Here is a 22,202-nt window from a genome sequence, read left to right as displayed (position 1 = left end):
GCTGCGTATGTTCTTTTTAAGAAATGTCTTCCTGTGTTTTTAAAAAAAAGAGAAATCTGCTACTTCAGGAACAGCTGAGTCCAAACTCCGTTAAAATATCTTCCTATTGGTTTCAGTAGGAATCAAAGGAAATCTTCTTTTAAGGATTCTTGCTGGTGAGATGCTAAGTGCTTCCAGAGCATACTGACTACCACTGAGTGTGACAGAGACAGAGCGCTCAGGGATCCCTAGCCCCCTGCGCTCCCTCTGCAATGCTGAACTGCATGTGCTGGGGAACGTTCCTGGGCACCGTGGCCAGCTGGCCCCTATCTGTGCTGGTAAACACAGCCGCCAGACCCAGGGGGCTGCGTGCTGGCTGCGTGCCTGCCCACCCACCCCGAGACATCCCGTCCCCTGGAGCGTGCCTGGGGACTGCTGAGGACAGCTCGTTGGAGAGGGCCAGATCGACACTGGGATTGCATTGCAGCAGTTTTAACCGTGTGGTTAATCATATCCCACTGCTCAGGAATGCTCCTGCACGTACCTGAGTTTACTAGGATAGATATGGCCTGGATTGTCCTTGGTGAGAGGTACATCTGAAATAAATAAAGGGTCAAATTCTTCCTTTGGGTATGTTGAGAGGATCCCCTTGATACCAGCATAAGGGGTTGGTGAGTAAGAAAATCCCTATAGTGAAAAATTCTGCTGCATGACAGGAAAACTGAGCTTCAGGGAATGTCCGGGAATCAATTTTTCCCTCAGTTCCTTAAATGATGGCCATGCTCTTAACAACCTAATTTAAAGCAATCTTTTCAAAGAAATACGGGTCTTTAGCTAAGACCTAAGGCTACATGAGGTTGCGACTCTGTAATCACTTGCTGTCAAGCACTCCTATTAATGGAAGCTCCATGGCTTAATACCCTGAGTAATGAATTGAACATATGGTCCACAGTGCAGTATCTGTACAGTAAGGCAAGAGGGAGATTTCCAAAGGCATCTGTGATGGTAAGGAGACTCTGACATGCATAGAAGTACTCTGTCCTGGTGCTCTGTGGGTGGAGGTAAACACTTTTCATGTTTTTCAGCTATGTTTTGCTCAAAATGTGTTTCGCTCTGTGCAAAAAAGTTACTTCTGTGAGGTTTTAGTGATGGACGTACTCACTGCCAGTAGCATTGAGATCCAATTTTATTCGCAGTCATACAGGAATAACTGAGATCGGTGCGCACCATTATTTAACGATTCAGACTGCACCTTTGCCACCTCAGCTTAAATCTTCATATCTGCCTGCAAAGATTGGACTTTCAGTATCGAATAGCAGTGGTGAAGCTCAGACCAGTCCTGTTAACGCCCTCTGCATGATTCATTTACATTTTTCACTCCAGGTTCTGAAAAATGCAAACAGCACTTACGCAGCTGTTCTGATGGGAGGGTGCAGGAGTCACCCGGTGAGGGTGCTGGATCTGCACTTGCATCATCATTCGGGTATCGTTTTGGCAGCTTCTAGCACTACCACAAATTCTTATTCTCGCTTGATTATCTCAGCCTCAGGATGGAGGACATCAGTCTCTGTTTGCACAGCACATTCCACCACACCTTCCTCCGCAAACAAGAATCCAGATAACGCAATTCACTAAACCTTGAGACAATTACACACACTAAAAATATGCTAGTAGGATCAGCATGTAGTATTTACTCGTTGACATTCTCCAGTCTTTTGGAATTCATTTTATTTGTTATTAAGTTCTGACATCTCCATGCCACCACAGCAGAAACGGAAAGGCATTGTCTTACCCAGGAAGCTTAAAATCAAGATGAGAAACCTCAAATGGCTGGAATGGAATAGAGAGAGACAGAAGCTAGCCTAGATCATTATTTTAATGCAGTGTATTTATTGATGCAGTAGAACAAGCAGAATTTCATTCTCACATTACAGACCATGACTCAGATTCTAGAGCTGGAGCCATATACCTGTGAGGACGTTTCTCTATTTAGGGCACCAGTCTGGGAAACAGGACTGCTCTTTGCCCTCCCTAAGACTTTCAGCTATCTTTGGGCAAACCCTGCCTTTTTCAAAAGGTCTTGTGACTTCTGACTCTGAAAACCCAGAGTCCTTGAAGGTATATTGGGGAGCCTCCAGGTAAGAGTGTACAAAATAGCCTTAATTCTCAAACTGGCACTCTGGTCCTTTTTCCTGTGCTGTGACTCCTGTTTGGTAGGAGCTCCCTAGAAACATTTATCTTCCTCAAAACTCATTGTGTAATGTCAGTCACCACAAATCTAACAGCATTTGGGCTGCTGAAGGTCTCGAAACGTTGTCTGTCATGATGGTTAACATTGCCTTTCTGTTTCTGTATATGCCCCCTTACTGGTCCCTGTCCATTCGTTGCCTCTGGTTTTAGACTGTAAGTTCTCTTGACGTAGACCTTCACAGCTACGCCCAACGTGACAGGGTAATCTGGGCATTGTGTGTAGTAATAACAGTAATAAATAAGAATAACTATGTAATTATCACAGAGTTGTTTGCACCTGAAGGCATGAGTTGCTAGACTGCAGCTTTCTCCAGTCACCAGGTGCCTTATATCTAATAAAAACAACATTTATATCTTCCCATCTTCACTCAGTTGATTTCCAGGACTAGTTTTTAGTCCAGATCTTAACTATTTGGGGTCCTCAGAATGACGCGATATTCAAAAACATGATAGCATGCCACAGCCTCACTGAGCAAAGTGGGAAAGAATCCAACCAATATGAAAAGACAGTTGCAATTCTGTGTGCACACACTGTTAACCAGATTCTCCCAAACAGAAGAATAAAGCGGAGAATTGTTTTCTGCATGAAGTTGAGCATTTAGTTCAGTTTCTTCCAGAACTAGATAAAAGCTCGATAATTTCCTTAGAATTCCTGAATGCTCAAAGGTCAGATTGTTTAAGCAGATTCTCTATAGTGAATTCTGTCACGTTTTCTGTTGGAGAAGGGAAGTAATATTTTTGAAGTAATATGGATCTTCCTTGCAAGCCTGTGAAGATTTTTAGTTCGTGTAAATACAATAACCAATGCATTCAGTGTGCTTTCTTTTCCTCTGGTTAGTTTTCTGGACCTGTTAGCCCGATAGAGGTGAAACTCCTGCCAAATGGGAGCTGGCAGACTGTTCTCCAGGCCATTTCTGTCTCCTGATGAGGCTGTGCAGGAGAGTGTGGCAAGGGCAGCCACACCTTGTACAAACAGGTCTCAGACTTCTCTTCCCCTTCTTGTCAAAGAGCAGTAAGTTAAAACCTGCGTGACCTGCCTATGCAGATGTTCAGTAAAATTTAACCTGCTGTCTTCTGGGGGTGTCCTACTTTTTTTTTTTTTGCCAGGTTGGCACTGCGTTCTGGGTCTGTGCAGGGATCTGAAGTGGCTTCTCAGACCATTAATAAATCATAGTTTGAATAGTCCCGGTCTACACTAATAATAAGTTGTTGTAGTCCCAACAGGGAATTTCTGAGCCAGAAAGTCCACCCAGAAGTCACTGTGGCACTAGAAGCATCAGCCCTTTCCTGCTGTATGGAGAGCCAAATATCCCCTCTGGATCCAGGGCCAGATTGGAAATGTATTTTGCACCACTGCAAATCTAGCCCCAGCCTTTGGAAACCACGAATGGATCACCAGCTTCTTTAGATCAGAAAGGAACAACTGCTGTGGAGAAATAAAACTTTCTCATCTCTGTGCATGATGAGGAGGCAGATGCTTAGGTGAAATATAACAGCATCAGGAAGTAGGCAGAGGAGCTGCATGCTGCAGGTGAATGCTATGGGGAGGAGAGAGGATGGGCAGTTGCCCCACTGGCAGTCTGCCCCATTGCGAACTCGCCGCTGCGGGCTCCGTGCCTGCCGCTGTGCCCCAGCGGTTGGGAGAAGCCTGTGCTCACACCGGTGACGTTCAGTGGGGGCCGGTGGGGATGCTGTGAAGATTGTCCATTCACCAGATTTTAGAGGTCCTCTGGGTCTGATTCGATTGTTACATGATCTATTTGTGTCCTCTGCTAGTTCACATAAAATCATTGTGCTTGCAGGAAGAAAAATCTTGCCAGTAAATGAAGGTTGTATTTCCTGTATCCTTCATCTAAGAGCAGGTGATCATATAGGTTGTGGGAGCAGGTGGTCTCAGGAACTAAACAAAACACCTGTAGTGCATGGTATTAACTCTGTCACCTTGGTGCTGAGTTTCTGACAGCAGAAAAAGCATTGTAAAAAAATTTTCTGCTAAATAACTTGGAGCATTAGTGGAGTTACTGTTTGGATAAATGAGAAGGACTCCTTTAACTTGCGGGAGAGCAGCATCGGGTCTTTCATTGCTTCTTAGAAACAGCCAAGGTAGCAGCCCTTCCTGTGCTTTGGGAACATCATCGTAAAAGCGGCACACCTTGTATAAACTATAAACGCAGAGCCCAGGCAGCCAGATGCACCCTCAGACCAGCACAGGCGAGCGCAGCCCTGAGCCTCGCCACCACCTCCCCGCAGCCGTGGGCTCCTCTCCCTCCCTGGGAATCCGCTTGTCCTTTGCAGTTTGCAAGATTAATTTAAATCTCCGGTCCGGTTTAACCGCATGCTTGGGTAATAGGTAGCACCAGCAGCAGGATGGATCCGGGATCGTCCCTGTTGACAGTAGCGGGTCTCTGGTTGGGTTAAGCTAATCACGTAATCTCACTCTTACCCTCGCTTACACGAGGGGCAGTTCACCCTATACCAACAGTGTTTGGTCATATGTAAGGAAATGCATAGGGTGTAAATGCAATTTGTGCCTCCTCTGGGGTCCTCTCACACCCCAGAGCAGTGTTGGGTTCCCGGGAATTTACACCCTCGACGGGAAACGGGTGCGGGCGCGCTCTGCTGTGTTGCCCTGCCTCTGGAGCAGAACTGGTGGCAACTGAAAACTGAAGTGAAACTAATGGCCTCTGAAGTGCGAGCGTCCTGAAGGGCATCTTTCTAGCAAGCATTTCGTCCTTACGACACACTGCTGTTCAGGCTGCTGTTTCTGGGGAACATAATATGGCTCTGGCTGAAACTCTTCCCCTTGAATGCAGTCCGGGGAGAGGATTTTGTCTCAACTGTTTCCATGGCTGGTTAATTATGTTCACTCCAGACAACAAAGAAATTATGTCAATTAGTAGTTTGGCTCAGTATGTTTGGTGACATCTCAGTGAGCACTGCACAAGTTATTCAACTGTAACGCTTATCTGCAGAACAAAGTTCCTTTAATTTTATTCAGTTTTACAACTAACTTTTACGTGCTGTTAAGGTAGTCATGGCTTTTTCCATTTATACTGGGTCTTTGTAAAAATGCGTTACTTTTGTGTGGCTGCTTTTTTCTCTTTTTCTTCCCCCTGTGGAGAAATTGTTTGAAATAAATCTATTCCCTCATTTCCATAACATCTGTCTGTCTTTAACTGCTCAAAAAAGCAATGACATTTCCTTCTCAAGGTGTTTCATTGACTAGCTCAGGGTCCACATCTGAACTGCCCTTTAAGAGAGTGTGTGTCTGGATTTACAGATGTTGTGTGAACCGTTACCGATTCCTTTTATTGTGTGCATGTGCCAGTTTGGGGTTTATTTCATATCTTTACCTTTGCAGAATCTTTTTTCTTTCTAAGTATGGAAGAACTTGTACCGGTGAAAAGAAAAGAGCATTTTAGGAAAATATAACAGGTGTGGCATAAACCTAACTAAATTGAATATCCTCCAGACAGTGAGTGAATCTACTAGACTGAAAATCTCAAGGAAGTAGGCAGATAGAATATTTTGGAAAACAAATGAAATTGGCTTCAACTCCTCTTCAGAAACTTGTTCCTGCTCTTTGTGAGGGCCGTGATTAAACTCAGTACCTGTCAGCATGAGCCCTTCTGGGAGGAGGAGCTGGTGCAGCTGCGGTGGTCCCTGGTCACTGGGGCCGGAGCCAGCCTGCAGCCCGTGGGGCAGCTCAGCCGCAGTTGCTCACAGGCTGGGGTGCGGGCATCCGGCGCTCCGGCTGCGGGTTTGACGCCCACTGCCATTATCCTTGCGTAAATGCGCTGCGAGAGGTAAGGAGCAGTTGCGCCCCTCGAATTTGACAAATATTTGTTCTGCAAAATTTGGAAAACAGTAATTCTGGCTGGTAGCCCCTGACCTGCCTGGGCTGAACGGTTAACAAGCACCTCTTCTTCTTCCACCTATAGCAATGTATGTTTTTCTTCTCCCTTTTGCCTTCTAGCCCAAACCAACTAAAGGAAGGATGCGCATCCATTGCTTGGAGAATGTTGATAAAGCCCTTCAGTTTCTGAAAGAACAAAGAGTGCACCTGGAAAACATGGGATCTCATGATATTGTGGATGGGAATCACAGGCTGACACTTGGCCTTATTTGGACCATTATCCTGAGATTCCAGGTAAAGATATATACATACACACCCACACACACACACCCCACCACACACACAGTTGAGTTTGTTTGTAATGTTTTATTGTGCTTATTAAGTGTGGATTGCTCCCAAGCCCTCTGGCATGATGGGAGTGAAAGGTGCTTAGCATCTGGCAGAACATACTTCAGAGCTAAGAGGACAGAGTATAAACTCATCTTAATGGTGTTGTTGAGCTGTCGTGGCAGCCAATGGGAGTTAGAGGCTTAGGCTTCCTGTGTGCAGAGTCATACGCTTTTATTTTTAAAATGCTAATAATTATGAAGCCCCAGAACCCAAACAAGCTCTGTTTTATTTTTATTTCCAGATAGTTCAATCTTTTAAACACGTAAAATAATGTCAAGTTGTTTGCTAAGCTATCATGTTTCAATGTTAACTCATACTGTTAATGTGCACGCAACTTGCTTCTCTTGTTACTGGTAAGAGCCAGAACATCTTTCTAAAACCTTTGACGTTTTAGCTTTCTTTAAGCTTCACTTCAAGCTGTATGTACAATTAGGAGGGGTATTTCCCACTCTTTAGATAGGTGTATAGATGACAGGGAAAGGAGTTCCTGTCTGAGCGGAGGAGTACCTCTAGCTGTTCGTGGTGGCCCTGCACCAAGGCTCTGCGTGCAGAACCAGGGAACGCTTTCTAGGGAGAATTAAAAGGAAAGATCCATTTGACAGACTGATGAATGATTCACCTCACTGATAGTACCTGAACATCTTGCAGATACACATGCGCTCTTGCACACCTGGGGGGAAACGCTGCCCTCAGCTGTTCCCACCTCTGCAGAGATTGTTGCTCACCTGACTGACTTCGCACTGAGGCAGGCTAGGAGTGCAGCTCACAGGAGTTGTTTTAGTGTCTCAGCTGGAGGCAGTGATTTCTTGTTTTCCAGCAAGATGCGTGTTGGTCTTTGCCATCAGTTAGCAAAGGCTAGAAAGTCCTTTTGCAGAAACCTGAAATAAAAATAGCATTTTCTTAAATTCCATGTTGCTCACTGTTTTTCCTAATATACAAGTGTTTTGCCTAACTGTCAATGATGGCTGTGGAATTTCACCAAAGAATTTATATTAACTGAACAGTAGTTGCATGGTACAATACTTTTTAAAAAAGTACTGAGGTATATCCATAAAATCAGATATGTTTGTTTATCCTTCTGAAGTGAGACGTGTTTGTCTTCTTTCTTTCTTTTTATAAAGTGGATAATGGCTGAGAATCTAGACTATATCTTTGTGATGCTGCTAAGGGCAGACTGTTTCCTCCAAGCTTGGTATCAGAAAACGTGTTTGCTCCTATGAAACTCTTGGTTAGATTTTTTGCCTAGATTTTGCCCCGCAGTGGCCCCTGCCTGTTATAGGTTCTCCACTCCACAAAGCTGGATGTGCTCAGCCTGCTGCGCGAGGCATATAGTACCATGCAGGTTGAGACCATAATGCTATATAAAACAGGTTTTGCCTTGACAGTTGGAAATAAAAATTCTGGTGAAGTTTAAACCTTTTTGTCTATGGACTAAACAAATAATAATCTTTCTGTATAATAAGGGCGGACGAAGCTTTCTTTTGATATGAATGCAGTTAAGTGAAGAAGAGCTTTATGTACTCCTTCCTTGCTACTTGGGTCATCTTAGGTTTCCTTTGTTACTTATGTTCTGATATAAGTTTATTTCATCTTTTCAGAAAAGGTAAAAAATTTGTTTTCTCAGAGGTGAACTAATTAAAACTGCTTTGTTACTTTTAGATCCAAGATATCAGTGTTGAAACTGAGGACAACAAGGAGAAGAAATCTGCTAAAGATGCTTTGCTTTTGTGGTGCCAGATGAAGACAGCTGGGTGAGTGTGGATTAAGTGATTATCTCTAAAGCTCTTATAGCATTTTGAGTTTTCACTGAAATCACTTTAAACGGGCAAACACATATCTCTCCTTAAATGGATTGAACCAAGAGGAGTGAACTGATGTTTACAAGTCAGAAAATTCTGAACCGATAATATTATTACGATTTCTGTATGATAAACATCTGAATCTGAGAATCTACGAATATGTAGTAATATGCCAACTCTTTTCCATTCATACTCTGAAGAAATAATGATGCTTTGGATGTTTGCCACCAACTGTTCTTCTTTCCCTATATAACAACATGTAGATATGCAGAAGATAGGTTTTTTTAAAACAATTTCAGAAGCTTTGCTCCAGTCTACCGTTCTTTTGGAAGCTGTGGTAGTTGAGTCCATTCTTGTAAAGAGTGATATACCATTTGTGATATGTTAGGTTGTTATTGTCAGAGTGAAAGGGTATTTAATCTGTGTCCTGGGTTTCTATTTTTCATCATGTAGTCTAGGAGAGATATATAGGGACCAGACCTGTGCACATCTACAGTTAAACTTTCCTTTTTGACTACAGTGTGAGCAGGCTGAGGTTGAGCTGATGATTGCTATAGTCTGTGTGCATCTCTGTGTATTGATTAACTAGGATTTTCTGAGCATTAAAAACTGCTCTTAACTGTGATGTCTCTTCAGGCAGACTGCCATTCAAAACCTGAAGACCAAATGATACTATTTAGTAGATTTTATTTTGTAGCTATTTTCAAAGATCCACACATAAAATTACTTTTTTTTTCAATGGCATAAGATGCGGATGTGTATTTTATGTCTCGAAAGTGCTGAAATGTGTGTTCTGGCATTCATAAAGTATCCCTGCACTGCAGATGTAATGTGTTTTCTATATCTATTCAGTGTAATGCAGTGGGATCTGTGCAGCAGGGTGGATAAAATATCAGCAAAGGTGAAGGGTAGTCTCCTGTCTTGGATGAATCGTCTACTGTAAAGTAGAAGCTGGTGGGAGCAGAATTTTTTGCACTGAATAAATTTTGAGAGCTACAAGAAAAATAAAACCAGTGTCAAACTGGCCACTGTTTTCTTGCTGTCTGATTATATGGTTTAGCCACATGCATTTCTAATAAGAGTTTGAGTATCTGTGATTATCATTCTGGTTTTTTCCACTGTAAAGAGAATTTTTTCATGAATAGAAATACTTCCAAAATGTCTTTCTCTAACAGTAACCTTCTTGCATAACTAAATATACATTATTTGTGGGAATTCGATATGTTTCCCCCATGAAGCATGGATGACCATGTGATTAATGAATTGGGCACTTTTGCATTATTCTAGTGATATTTTGTCTTCTCTTTCTGAAACCTTCATTAAAAGTCAGTTTGTGAGCAGCCTGAGACTCCTAAATACCTGAATCACCAAGGAAATTAATTTTGCATCTGCTTATCCTTGGGCTGTGAAGGTGGCCATCACATACATCTTGTTTAAAAGTCAGATGGTGAGTAGGGTCAGTCCTTGAAGCTGCCCATGGCAGTAGACCATTTCAGGGAAAACTTAATGGATCATTGCTCCTGTGGCACCTGCAGCCATCAGAAAAGGTCTGACTTACCCCTTTTCATCCAGCTATTCCTGCTCTTCTCCTAAACTTGACATTTTGAATACCTCTTCAGTTCTTTGCCAGCAGCTGAGTCAGGAATGGGCTTTAGACTTGCAGGGATTTGAAACTTCGTAGGCTGCAGATTGGGCAGCAAGTCATAAAACAGCAGCTTCGAGTGATTTCTTTGAAGGACGTTTAGAGCCTTTCTTGTGGAAGGCATATCAGTTCTGCTGGGTTTACAGGAATAAATGAGAAGTGCTTACCTCTGCTGTCAGTCTGATTAGAAAACAGTCATGATGATAGATAGTCCATTGTAGGATGGCACTGTCCCACCCTTATGTTTACAATAAATTTGGCATTCCTGCTCTTAGTGACACAGTTGCAGAACTGTAGCAAGGATGATATATTGATGTGCTGTTTTTGTTTTTTGTTGTGTCAGTTATCCCAATGTCAACATTCACAACTTTACGACAAGCTGGAGGGACGGGATGGCTTTCAACGCACTGATACATAAGCACAGGTATGTGTGGGTAAATGTCTTTATGCATTTTGAAAGCTTAAACTGTTGCACAGTACACTGTGTTTTGCAGTTACCTTGCAGCTTGATTGTAAAATCTGTGGAGGGGAAGAGGCTGAAGAATTGCAGAGAGTTTTACAGCATCTTTCTTTTCACTCTTGTGGTAGCTGCGAGCTCATCTGGGCAACAGCTTCTCACATTGCAAGTCAAAACACGTTTTGCCTTTAGCTTCAAGAGAGTAAATTATAGATGCGAGATTGTCTTGCTTTGTGACTGACCAAGCTGGAAAAAGTTTTTTATACCTTGCTGAGTAACCTGTGATCCAGCCAAGCAGCCTGGAATACAGGGGGGGCTGGAGGGAAAGAAGTCACTCTGAGAGGGATGACAGGATCCAGTGCAAGGCTTTGACATGACTGGGGATGCCACTCATTGGCAGGGTCTTCAGGTGAAGTTAGTGGGACAGCTTGAATGCTTACACTGGCATAAGGAGAGATTGATTACCTGGCCTCAGCTTTGACTGTTCGTTTCTTTCCCCGGTCACCTTTATCCCTGGTAAACTATCCTCATTTTTTGTCACAGACTTGGTTCTGCTACACTGGCTTATGCTAGGCATTACTTCACTCCTTTAATGCTCCTGTTCAAATGTACAGGGCTACTGGGGAAGTGAAACCTCAGCAGTGCAAGGGGCCAGGTTTTCTGATGACTGCAGTTTTTATTTCATTTGTTCATCTGAGGGTGGCTGCACTGTGCTTCGGGAAATCTAAAGAATTTTCCATCCTGTCTAGGCCTGATCTGATTGATTTTGACAAGCTGAAGAAATCAAATGCACACTACAATCTGCAGAATGCTTTTAACCTTGCAGAGCAACACCTTGGTCTTACTAAGCTCCTGGACCCTGAGGGTAAGATTTCCTGCCATTTCAGCACTTCACGGCTCTTTGTGGGTTCTTTTCTCCTACCCCGCCTTATCCCAGGGTGCTGTTTGGTGACAGCTTTTTGTGGGGGAAGAGCAGCTGGATGCTGGTGACTCACCGGAGTGACACAGCCAGAGAAGGCAGGAGAGAAGAGAAGGCAAGATGCCACCTGCAGAGGACTGGGCAGTGGGAGCACAGGAGCTCGTAATCCTGAATTTATATTCCCCCCTCTGACAAGATCACTGGGCTCGCCATATATACAGAAAACCGTTCCAGTTATAGGCATCCTTCTGGCCTGCGCTGAGAAACAGTGTCTGAAAGCCAAAAGATGAATAATGTGGATTTCACCAAATTGTTAGCCTTCACTCACAGGCTGTCGGTGAGATACTGGCTGTGCTCTCTGGTGGGTGTGCGTGCTCGTGCACGCTGGTAGGGAGGGCTCACAGCACCAGGACAAGAGTTTCCTTGTCGCAGGGCACATAAAGGTCATGTGTTTGGGCACGTTTCTTCTTGCTCATTTTCCAGTGCCTGAGAACTGCTGTAGGAAAGGAAAAGAATTTACTTTCCATCTGTATCTCTCAAAAGATTTGCCTGGACAGACATACAAGTAGTTTCGAATTCCTCTCTCCGAATGCTGCCACAGCGTCAGCGTTCCTCGTTAACATTTGTCTGTCAACTCGCACAGACGCTAAATAAGTTGTTCAGCCGCACACAGGCTGTGGCAAAGTCTGGCACCTGAGTCGGAGGCCCCCCGGGCCCACGGCCCCCAAGCATGCATGGGCTTTAACCACAGTCCACACAAAAGCAAGCAGGTAAAGGAGCACTTCTCGGGGACAGAGTTCAGTGCCGTACCGTGCCACGTAATCCAGAACTAGTCCAAAGCCTCTGGGCTCGCTTCTGATTAGCACCTAAATCTTAGCAGCCTGAACTGCCACTGAACCCGTCTCTCTGACTCTTGAACCCGTCCTTATTGGATTATTAGCTTTGTTGTTTTAACCCACACACCCGTCGCGCGCTAAGACAACTCTTGTTTGGTTTTCAGATATCAGTGTTGATCATCCTGATGAAAAGTCAATCATCACCTACGTGGTGACATATTACCACTACTTTTCTAAGATGAAAGCTTTAGCTGTCGAAGGAAAACGTATCGGAAAGGTTTGCCAGTTCAAATTATATATTGTTATAAAGCAGTTTAAATCTTTCTGTTATTTCTTTTTATTATTGAGTTTTGGTCTCTTAAGAGTCCATTGTACGGTAGTTTTTACTTTTGCTTTTGAACATGTTTTGAACATTAAATATTCCCATATCACTGTTAGGAGTGTTTAGTTTCCAACTGTCTCTTCTTAGAAAACATTTGGCCAGTGTTTTATTTTTGCCTGTTAATTTTGCATCACTGTTGCTTTTCTTTTCCCATTAATTGCTCCTCACCCTCTGGGTCCTCTATCTGTCTTCTGGAGCCCAGAGGAGTCTCTCATTTAGAAATGTGCAGTCATTCTCTGCCTTTCAGCAAGGCTGCCACCCTCCTTACAGCTGGCAGACTGAGCATGAACCCTTTTTTAAGGGATCATGGGAGTTCACTGCTGAAAAACACAAGGTCCTCATCCCTCAGAGGGATCGCAGCCCCTGTGGCACTCAGGAGTGAGTGGTCTGATTCATAAGCCAAGTCTCCCAATACAGTTTCTTTCATGTAGTTTGTTGGATTAAATGACTCTGAAGAGCACTGTCCTTGTTATTGAAGCTGTTTTGTGCTGCTTGTTGCAGGTGCTGGACAATGCCATTGAAACAGAGAAAATGATTGAAAAATATGAATCGCTGGCTTCTGACCTTCTGGAGTGGATTGAGCAAACCATTATCATCCTCAACAATCGCAAATTCGCCAACTCACTAGTTGGTGTGCAACAGCAGCTACAGGCATTCAATACTTACCGCACAGTGGAGAAACCACCCAAGTAATTTTAATCGTAGCTTAAAAAAACAGTGGTCTTGTTTTGTTTAGTCGATTATTGATATTTTTGTTAAACAAACACCATCCAAGTAGTTTTAACCTGGGCTTAAGAATTTATTTTTCTAAACAAACCCAGATATCACATTTCTAATTGGCACTGATTGTTATTTCTCAGAAACTGTTTGCTTTATGCTATTCACATAATGCACATAAGAGTAATAACTGTGTTGCTTGCAGCTTCACTGAGATGCCTGCCATGTAATATGAGTGGTAATAGCATACCATCTCTAGTATAGTAGTATCACCAGTCATACTTGCTAGCAGCATATAATACCAATACACTGCTAATAAAAGAATCTACTGTTTTTCCAAAATCAAGAGGAAGTTTATCTGGCTTTGTAAAAAAGAGCTATGCTTGCTAAAAGTGATATATCCAAAGCCATTCAATTTATTTCTGGAAAGTTTCTTTTAGCATCATGATTTCAGATCTGTTTGTTATTTTTGCCTAATATAAGTTTTAATGGATAATAATCACAATCCAAACTATTACAGACTACCAAGACATCTTTTTAAATTGCTGCCTATTCCCTAGTGCCTATGAAGTTTGTGTATTTCCCAGACATACAACTCGGGGAAAGCAGTGGGAAGAATTTATTGACTGCAGTAGGCTTTAAATAAAACTTCCATTTCTTGAGATGATAAAGTAAACTAGGAGAATGCACACAGAGTAAGTAGAGTAAAAACCAATTGCTGTCTTCTGTCCCCAAAGGGATTTAAATCTAAACACACAGGTAATGGACTTCCGTGTAGGTTTTTACCGTTTGACCCAACTAATTGCAGAGAACTTGTAGGCTATTTCCTTTGCTTCCAGCTTTCACACAGGATGAAGGTGTTTTATCTGAATGCTCCGTACATAATGTCAGCTTTTTTAGGAAGTGCTTTATAATACCTTAGGAGCAATGAAATCTTGATTGTAACCCTATTCTTTTCGTAAATTTTGCTTAGATTTACAGAAAAAGGAAACCTAGAAGTGCTGCTTTTTACCATCCAAAGCAAAATGAGAGCCAACAATCAGAAAGTATACATGCCAAGGGAGGGCAAACTCATCTCGGACATTAACAAGGTAAACTGAGCCAGCTCGTCCTGTGGGGCTAAGAATTTTTTTTTTTTTTAGTTTCAGCCTCAGTCTCAGCGTCCTGGGAAGAAATGCATCTGCCTGCTCCAGCCTTTAGGGGCTGGAGATTTGGGGGACCATGAGGCTCTAGGAGGGGAGGAGTGAGCTTTTCCCATAGCTCAGAGTCACTAATCTGAACTGTCATCCCCGGGTGGCTTCAGCATCTGTAACCTCTGCCGCACCTCCTGCCACAGTGCAGGAGGCTGAAGGAAGCGCCATGGCTGATCCCACGGGTTCCTGCTCGGGGCTGATATAGCTAGTTTTCTATGCTGGTGCAGCTGGTGGAACAGCAGCAGGTCGGACAAGCTCTGTCAAGGATAACAAACAGCCTTAAACTGTGAGCTTTCCTCATTTGTGTTTGATCAAGCTTGGCATTCCCAGAGCAGCTGCTATGGGTGTCTGTGGCCTCAGTCTGCATCCTAGAGAGCAGTAAACTGTACAGCTCCCCTGTTTGCGTTAAGCCCCTGTGCGTGCCAAAAATACTTGGGTTCCAGGCAATTTCACATCTGTTAGGATTTAGAAGGATCTAGGTAGTTTGTTGTTTAATTGCGGCTATTTTTGTTGTTTGTAAGAAGATCTGAAAGGTGATTAGCTTGCTTTCAATGTGCTTCCGAGACCTCTTATTTTTATAGTATTAGTGACGTGCATATGACTAACTTTTTGCTTGGAAGAAAGGTCTTGCATGCAGCACAAGTAACAGCTTGTTTTTCTTTCTAAAGTGAATGTAAAAAAGAACAGCAATCGTAAGTTGGTTTCAGAGATGAGAGGGCATGAATCTCTATTTCTCATTATCTAAAAGAGAAAGGAACAATCCCTTCTTTAGGAACAATGCTCAGAAGATTTTGAAACAAATGCTCTCCTACACATTCCTACACATTCAAGCCAGGTAGTTTGCTCAAGCTTGTTGAGGCAAACAACAAATGTACTCAAGAAAATGCATCTCAGACACACAAGTTTTATGCCCCTTGCTCAGAAAACAAATGAGTGTGTTGAGAATAAATTTTAAATTATGCCCATATGTTAGCAGACAAGGTGTAAGGTCGAACAATATAAACCAGAGTTTTTGGCTGATAAATAAATAAGCCACTTCTGGGAAACTTGATTGCAGAGAATTCAGTGCTGATTTCGTGTTAAGTAGATATGTGATTTATCATTATCCTACAAGAATGTGTGTTTAGAAAGTGCATTTGTTTTTCACATCTTCAGGCCTGGGAAAGACTGGAAAAAGCTGAACATGAACGAGAACTGGCACTGCGAAATGAGCTCATCAGACAAGAGAAACTGGAACAACTTGCACGCAGATTTGATCGCAAGGCAGCTATGAGAGAAACTTGGCTGAGTGAAAACCAACGTCTGGTTTCTCAGGTGATGCTTTCAGAATTGTCTATATGACTAAAATGATTCTCATGAGTAATTTATAGGATACGGTTTGTGCAAAGAGAACATGTTTCTTCTGTTATGCCATCTATTTTACTGGATATATGTATATTTATATTTATTATATGTGCATGTAAATATATATTTTAGTGTATATATGCATATCGTGTTTGTCCTATCTTTAATGCATTTAGGATACCCATTCTTTGAATCTACCAGTCTGTACCCAGGAGAAGTTGATGAAGAAATAGCTACCCACAGTCAAGATTTTCTTAACTTGAATAGTTTGGTCAGTTCAGTGGAATAGCTCAGGAGTGAATTTTATTTTTTAATGTTAGAGGTGATTTAAGATGACTTTAAAAAGACCTGAAACCCCAGGCTACTGCTGATGGCCATCATAATTCTTTCCCCAAAGCCACTAGGTACTGAAGCATGTTTGCTGGTTTTATCAGAGGAAGAGTTTTCAGAGTAGGTGGTGATCCTGGATTTGTTAACAAATGTATTTTTCATGATCAGAAATCATGTTAGAGTTTGAGCTACTGCTTTTCTGCTCAGCAGCCATTATTGAAAATGTGCCTCTGTCTTTGCAGGATAACTTTGGCTTTGACCTTCCAGCAGTAGAGGCCGCAACAAAGAAGCACGAGGCCATCGAAACAGACATTGCAGCATATGAAGAACGAGTCCAAGCTGTGGTTGCAGTCGCAAAGGAGCTCGAGACTGAAAATTACCATGATATCAAACGCATCACTGCGAGAAAGGACAATGTTATACGCCTATGGGAGTACCTCCTGGAGCTGCTCAGGGCACGAAGACAACGACTGGAGATGAATCTTGGTCTTCAAAAGATTTTCCAGGAGATGCTGTACATTATGGACTGGATGGATGAGATGAAGGTAAGGGTTACCTATTTGAGAGCTGAGACCAAATGTTTTAGAGAGGTTTAGAAGTCCTTTCTTATACAATTTTAAGATGTATTTTGCCTCTCTGGTTTAATAGGCAAATGCAAAAGACCTACGTTCATGAGCAGTGAACCTTATGCCTTATGTTGATTTTTAAAAAATACAAATGAAAAGCAGCTAAGGAAAAAGAACGAATTGCCTCCTCTAAAAAGCTGCTTTTCAGCTTCATGCCTCTTTCTTATGGGCCAGGAGCTTTGGTCAGAGTGCTTTGGTGAGGATACAGATTTTGGTGAAAGGGAATTAAATAATTCCTCTTCATCACTGTTGCAACTTACATGGAGATCAAGTCCCTTCTTTGCTTTAAAAAGCATGGAATTTCTTCCTGCCTATTCTTCTGGGATTTGGGAAGGGGAAGGAGCATGACTTTGTTCTTATCTATCAGCCAGCAGAATTTGGGAGCTGTCGGAGCTGTCGAAGGTAGCTCAACAGCAGCTCACAGTACCTGAACTGAGTGCTTTTCTTTCCTCCTGCTGAGCTGACATAGCTTTTCATTATCCAGGACTTAGAGCTGCATTGAACAGCATGATGAAGTTCTTCATGGCTGCCAGTGATTTGAAGAATATTGTCTCAAATTCATTGCAGCCCTGTCTATATACATTTGAAATAGTTCTGCTTACACGCTTGGTATTTCTCCAGACTTAAATCAGTGGAACCAAAGAGAACAGAGCAATGCATGGAAGAGTCATCAAAAACCAAATATCTGATGGCCTTCAGCCCATTTTTTTTGCCTTTTTCATTTTGATCAGGTGCTTCTGCTGTCTCAAGACTATGGCAAACATTTGTTAGGAGTTGAAGACCTGTTGCAGAAACATGCTCTTGTGGAAGCTGACATTGCTATTCAGGCTGAGAGAGTGAGAGGGGTCAATGCATCTGCTCAAAAGTTTGCCACAGATGGAGAAGGTAACTAGTAATCAGCATGCCCTTCTTAGTCTTAATTTTTATGAGACTATAAGCGTTATGAGTTCTGCAGGGCAGATTAGGTTAAATTCAGCACCATAATAAGAAAATTGAGCTTGATCTGTTCCTTCCTGACTCATTGTGTCCATGATTAATTCATCCAGGTACCTGCTCAAAGAGTTCATGGTGACATTGTGTTTTGCGTGGGATGTCACACTCATAACCAGCAGCAACCGTAGCAGTCACCATTAATTTCAACTTCTGTGTTTCTAATACAAACAGTTCAAATTATTGGACCCAGTCTGATAGTGTTCCCATTTATGCAAATCAAAAACAATTTCACTAAGTCAGTGTCATTAACTAGAGTAAATGGTGCTCTTTTTGTGCTGTCGTATATAAGGCCGATATAAGTCTAGAGTAGTGAATTTTGCTTCACTGAAAACAGTAATGAGCATCTTAGAGTTTTGTTTTGTTCTTGTCTTCGTTTAAAATCCAGTATTTTCTTATCTCTGTTATTGTGTGGTGGAGCTTGAATAGCTCACACTCAGTGTTTCAGAAGACTGACTATGAATTATCTTACGTAAACACAGTAGATGGAACAAACAGGAATTAAGAACTCTATTGTATGGCCCAGCTGTGAAGAATGAAAATAAACCAGTCCAAGTTGTAATGTACATTCTCTATCTGAACAGGTTACAAACCGTGTGATCCGCAGGTTATCAGGGATCGTGTCGCTCATATGGAGTTCTGTTACCAAGAGCTGTGCCAGCTTGCAGCTGAACGCCGGGCCCGCTTGGAGGAGTCTCGGCGCCTCTGGAAATTCTTCTGGGAAATGGCTGAAGAGGAAGGTTGGATCAGGGAGAAGGAACAGATCCTGTCATCTGATGACTATGGGAAGGACTTAACCAGTGTCGTCCGTCTCTTGAGTAAACATAAGGCGTTTGAAGATGAAATGAGTGGCCGTAGTGGCCACTTTCAGCAGGCAATAAAAGAAGGTGAAGACATGATTGCGGAGGAGCATTTTGGGTCAGAGAAAATTAAAGAGAGAATTAAAGATATCCGGGAGCAGTGGGCTAACTTGGAACAGTTATCTGCCATTAGGAAGAAGCGTCTGGAGGAAGCCTCTCTCCTTCACCAGTTCCAAGCTGATGCTGATGACATTGACGCATGGATGTTGGACATCCTCAAAATCGTCTCCAGCAGCGACGTTGGCCACGATGAATATTCTACTCAGTCCTTGGTCAAGAAACACAAAGACGTGGCTGAAGAAATTGCAAGCTACAGGCCAACCATTGACTCGCTTCATGAACAAGCAAAGGCTCTACCGCAGGAGCATGCTGGATCTCCTGAAGTGCAAGGCAGATTGTCTGGAATAGAGGAAAGATACAAAGAGGTTGCTGAACTGACCCGGCTGCGTAAGCAGGCCTTGCAGGATACCCTTGCTCTGTATAAGATGTTCAGTGAGGCAGATGCTTGTGAGCTTTGGATTGATGAAAAGGAGAAGTGGCTGAATAATATGCAGATTCCAGAGAAGCTGGAGGACCTGGAAGTGATCCAGCACAGGTGAGTGACTTCACCAGCAAGTTTTGGGAATACTGGGAGGAAGTTTTTTTATACAGGCTACCTTTTTCAACTTTCCTATGACTCAGATTCTTCAGTGCCTTTGCGATCTTTTATTTTTTCCAGATTTGAAAGCTTAGAACCAGAAATGAACAATCAGGCGTCACGTGTTGCAGTAGTGAACCAAATTGCTAGACAGCTAATGCACAGTGGCCATCCAAGTGAGAAGGAGATCAAAGCACAGCAAGATAAACTCAACACAAGGTAAGTGAATGCTTCATGCTCATGAAGAACGTGACAGTGAGTGAAATAGGTAGAGCAGGACCGTTTTTTATTTCTTGTACGTGTCTTTTTTTATATTCTGATACTGTTATCTGAAATATCTTCAAGGTAAGCCTTTAACTGTAAGCCTTTCCCTAACTAGAGGGAAAAAAGTTATATCTCTCAAGTGTTTGATTAAAAGCTGGAGTTTTGACCTTTACTTCAGTCAGGTCCTCAGTACATCAATTTCAATTATTTGCACTGGAAATTTACTGTATCGACTGTCATGACGAAAAGAAAACTAGTACAACATTTCATATGAACTCGCTCATACTTTGGCTTCAAACTGAACTCGGGTGAATGCATTTAGATGTGACTGGCAATTTTGCACTTGAGGAAAAATCATATTTGCAAGGACGCAGTCTTGCTGGTAATTGGCATATTCTAATATGTGCTGTAGCTTGGATAATAGTTGTTTTGCTAAAACTATTGATGATATGGAAAGGATTGAAAAAATCCCAAATAGCTTCATGCCTTAACAAGCTAATGTGAGCAATTGCTCACTCAGAACTGTTGCCATACCCTTTGCTCTTAGTGTATACAAGTCTCAATTTCTCTGCTTTCTCTCCTCACCGATTTCAGATGGAGCCAGTTCAGAGAACTCGTTGACAGGAAGAAGGATGCTCTGATCTCTGCCCTAAGTATCCAGAATTATCATCTTGAATGCAATGAAACCAAATCCTGGATCAGGGAAAAAACCAAAGTGATCGAATCCACACAAGATCTGGGTAATGATCTAGCTGGAGTGATGGCCTTGCAGAGGAAGCTGACGGGCATGGAACGTGACCTGGTAGCCATTGAGGCTAAGCTAAGTGACCTGCAAAAAGAGGCAGAAAAGTTGGAATCGGAGCATCCTGACCAGGCTCAGGCTATCCTTTCACGGCTTGCAGAAATCAATGATGTATGGGAAGAAATGAAGACCACCCTGAAGAACCGGGAAGAGTCTCTTGGAGAGGCAAGCAAACTGCAGCAGTTCTTGAGAGATCTGGATGACTTCCAGTCTTGGTTATCCAGAACGCAGACTGCAATTGCCTCCGAAGATATGCCAAACACACTGACAGAGGCTGAGAAGCTGCTCACTCAACATGAGAATATTAAGAATGAAATCAACAATTACGAGGAAGATTATCAGAAAATGAGGGACATGGGTGAGATGGTGACGCAAGGGCAAACCGATGCTCAGTACATGTTCTTACGCCAGCGCCTGCAAGCTTTGGACACTGGATGGAATGAGCTTCACAAAATGTGGGAGAACAGGCAAAATCTCCTTTCCCAGTCTCACGCATACCAGCTATTTCTCAGAGACACCAAGCAAGCAGAAGCATTTCTTAATAACCAGGTAAATGATTTGAGTTTACTAAAGTTCCACGGATTGACACCATATACTGCAAGCAACTCACAAACAAGATTGTTTAGCAGGAGAGCTGAAAACAGATAAATTGCTTCTTTTTTTTTAATTATAATTTGCTTCTTGTATTGCACTGTTATGTTTTTAGGAGACACTTCTTTTCGTATGTGGTGAATCTCTCGTCAGAGCAGATAACACTGCCTGAATGTAATGTTTTTATCTCTCTGATTTATGTCTTAACCACAGGAATATGTTTTGGCACATACGGAAATGCCCACTACCTTGGAAGGAGCAGAAGCTGCTATTAAAAAACAGGAGGATTTCATGACCACAATGGATGCCAATGAGGAAAAGATCAATGCAGTTGTAGAGACTGGCAGGAGGCTAGTTAGTGATGGGAATATTAACTCTGACAAAATCCAAGAGAAAGTGGATTCCATTGATGACAGGTAAGAAGCTGGCTGTTCATGTTTTAGTTCTGTTCTCTGTGAGATGAGCTTTTACCAGAATCCCAAGGCCAAGTAACATGTTAGAAAATGTCCATTGCAGAATGTTTTCTTTGTCCTGTGGAAAAATAAGGAACTGTAATGTTTCAAAAATATACTGAATCTATTTTAATCAAACATTACATCTGCCATCTTCTAGAGGCTAAGTAATGAGCTCACCACCCAGAATTTGGCTACATGGGTCTTGCTAATAATTAATTAATTTAATAATTAATTTAATTCTTGGAATATTAGTAGCCTTTTATTATTAATGATGGGAGCAGTAGGAGTAGCTGTGTCTGGTTCCACAAGTCTTAAAATTTTCTCTGCTATCCTCTAGCTAATTTAATGATAGTAATGTATTCCTGTCCTTCCTGAGAGGAAGGAATGTGGCTCTTCAAGAGTCTAACTGGCATTGTATCTACCCCACCCTCTTGGCTTTGATCACATTTTCCAGATTGTCTGGCCCTCCTTCTGAAATCAGATTAGAAAACATTGGTACAAATGTGTCTTTCATCCTAGAACAAGGCTTTCCCTTTGTCTTTTTTAGCTGCAGCATGGTGCCCATAGGCTTTTAAGAGTTTCTTTGAAAACCAAATGTTCAGTTTTGATGGCTATGAGGCATAGGTCTCTCTGCTCTTGGTGTGAATAATAATGGAGCCTTTCAAGGCGCATTTCAATCATGAAAGTCAGAATGCAGTAGTAAGCTCATACACAACCTTAAGGTCAAATGTTACTTAAGTCCCTTCTATTAGATTTGCACCCTGTGTGGGTATCCTCTCAGAGCTGGCAGTAAGCTCAGAGTTAGCCAGATGCCTTTAACTCCAAGGAGAAACGGAGCAGAAGTAGTGCAGGGAATTTTGTGCCTTTCCTGTTTTGGCAGACA

The 22,202-nt window shown here is 42.4% G+C and overlaps 1 protein-coding gene across 9 annotated transcripts in view; it reads left to right on the top strand.

The window, feature by feature from the left end:
* The window catches only part of SPTBN1 (spectrin beta, non-erythrocytic 1), a 148,940-nt gene that overhangs the window by 89,334 nt on the left and 37,404 nt on the right, over positions 1-22,202 (top strand). For all 9 annotated transcript variants that reach the window (XM_068939953.1, XM_068939952.1, XM_068939950.1 and 6 more), the window contains 14 exons: positions 6,206-6,379; positions 8,135-8,226; positions 10,260-10,340; positions 11,123-11,238; positions 12,293-12,405; positions 13,012-13,199; positions 14,201-14,318; positions 15,576-15,734; positions 16,337-16,639; positions 17,452-17,605; positions 18,295-19,165; positions 19,289-19,426; positions 20,066-20,822; positions 21,078-21,280. In XM_068939953.1, the coding sequence (XP_068796054.1) occupies positions 6,206-6,379; positions 8,135-8,226; positions 10,260-10,340; positions 11,123-11,238; positions 12,293-12,405; positions 13,012-13,199; positions 14,201-14,318; positions 15,576-15,734; positions 16,337-16,639; positions 17,452-17,605; positions 18,295-19,165; positions 19,289-19,426; positions 20,066-20,822; positions 21,078-21,280 (3,467 nt within the window). The remainder of the gene's footprint in view (positions 1-6,205; positions 6,380-8,134; positions 8,227-10,259; positions 10,341-11,122; positions 11,239-12,292; positions 12,406-13,011; positions 13,200-14,200; positions 14,319-15,575; positions 15,735-16,336; positions 16,640-17,451; positions 17,606-18,294; positions 19,166-19,288; positions 19,427-20,065; positions 20,823-21,077; positions 21,281-22,202) is intronic.

Source organism: Struthio camelus, chromosome 3 (assembly GCF_040807025.1).
Source record: "Struthio camelus isolate bStrCam1 chromosome 3, bStrCam1.hap1, whole genome shotgun sequence".
NCBI lineage: Eukaryota > Metazoa > Chordata > Aves > Struthioniformes > Struthionidae > Struthio > Struthio camelus.
This window is presented reverse-complemented; position numbering and strand designations above follow the sequence as displayed.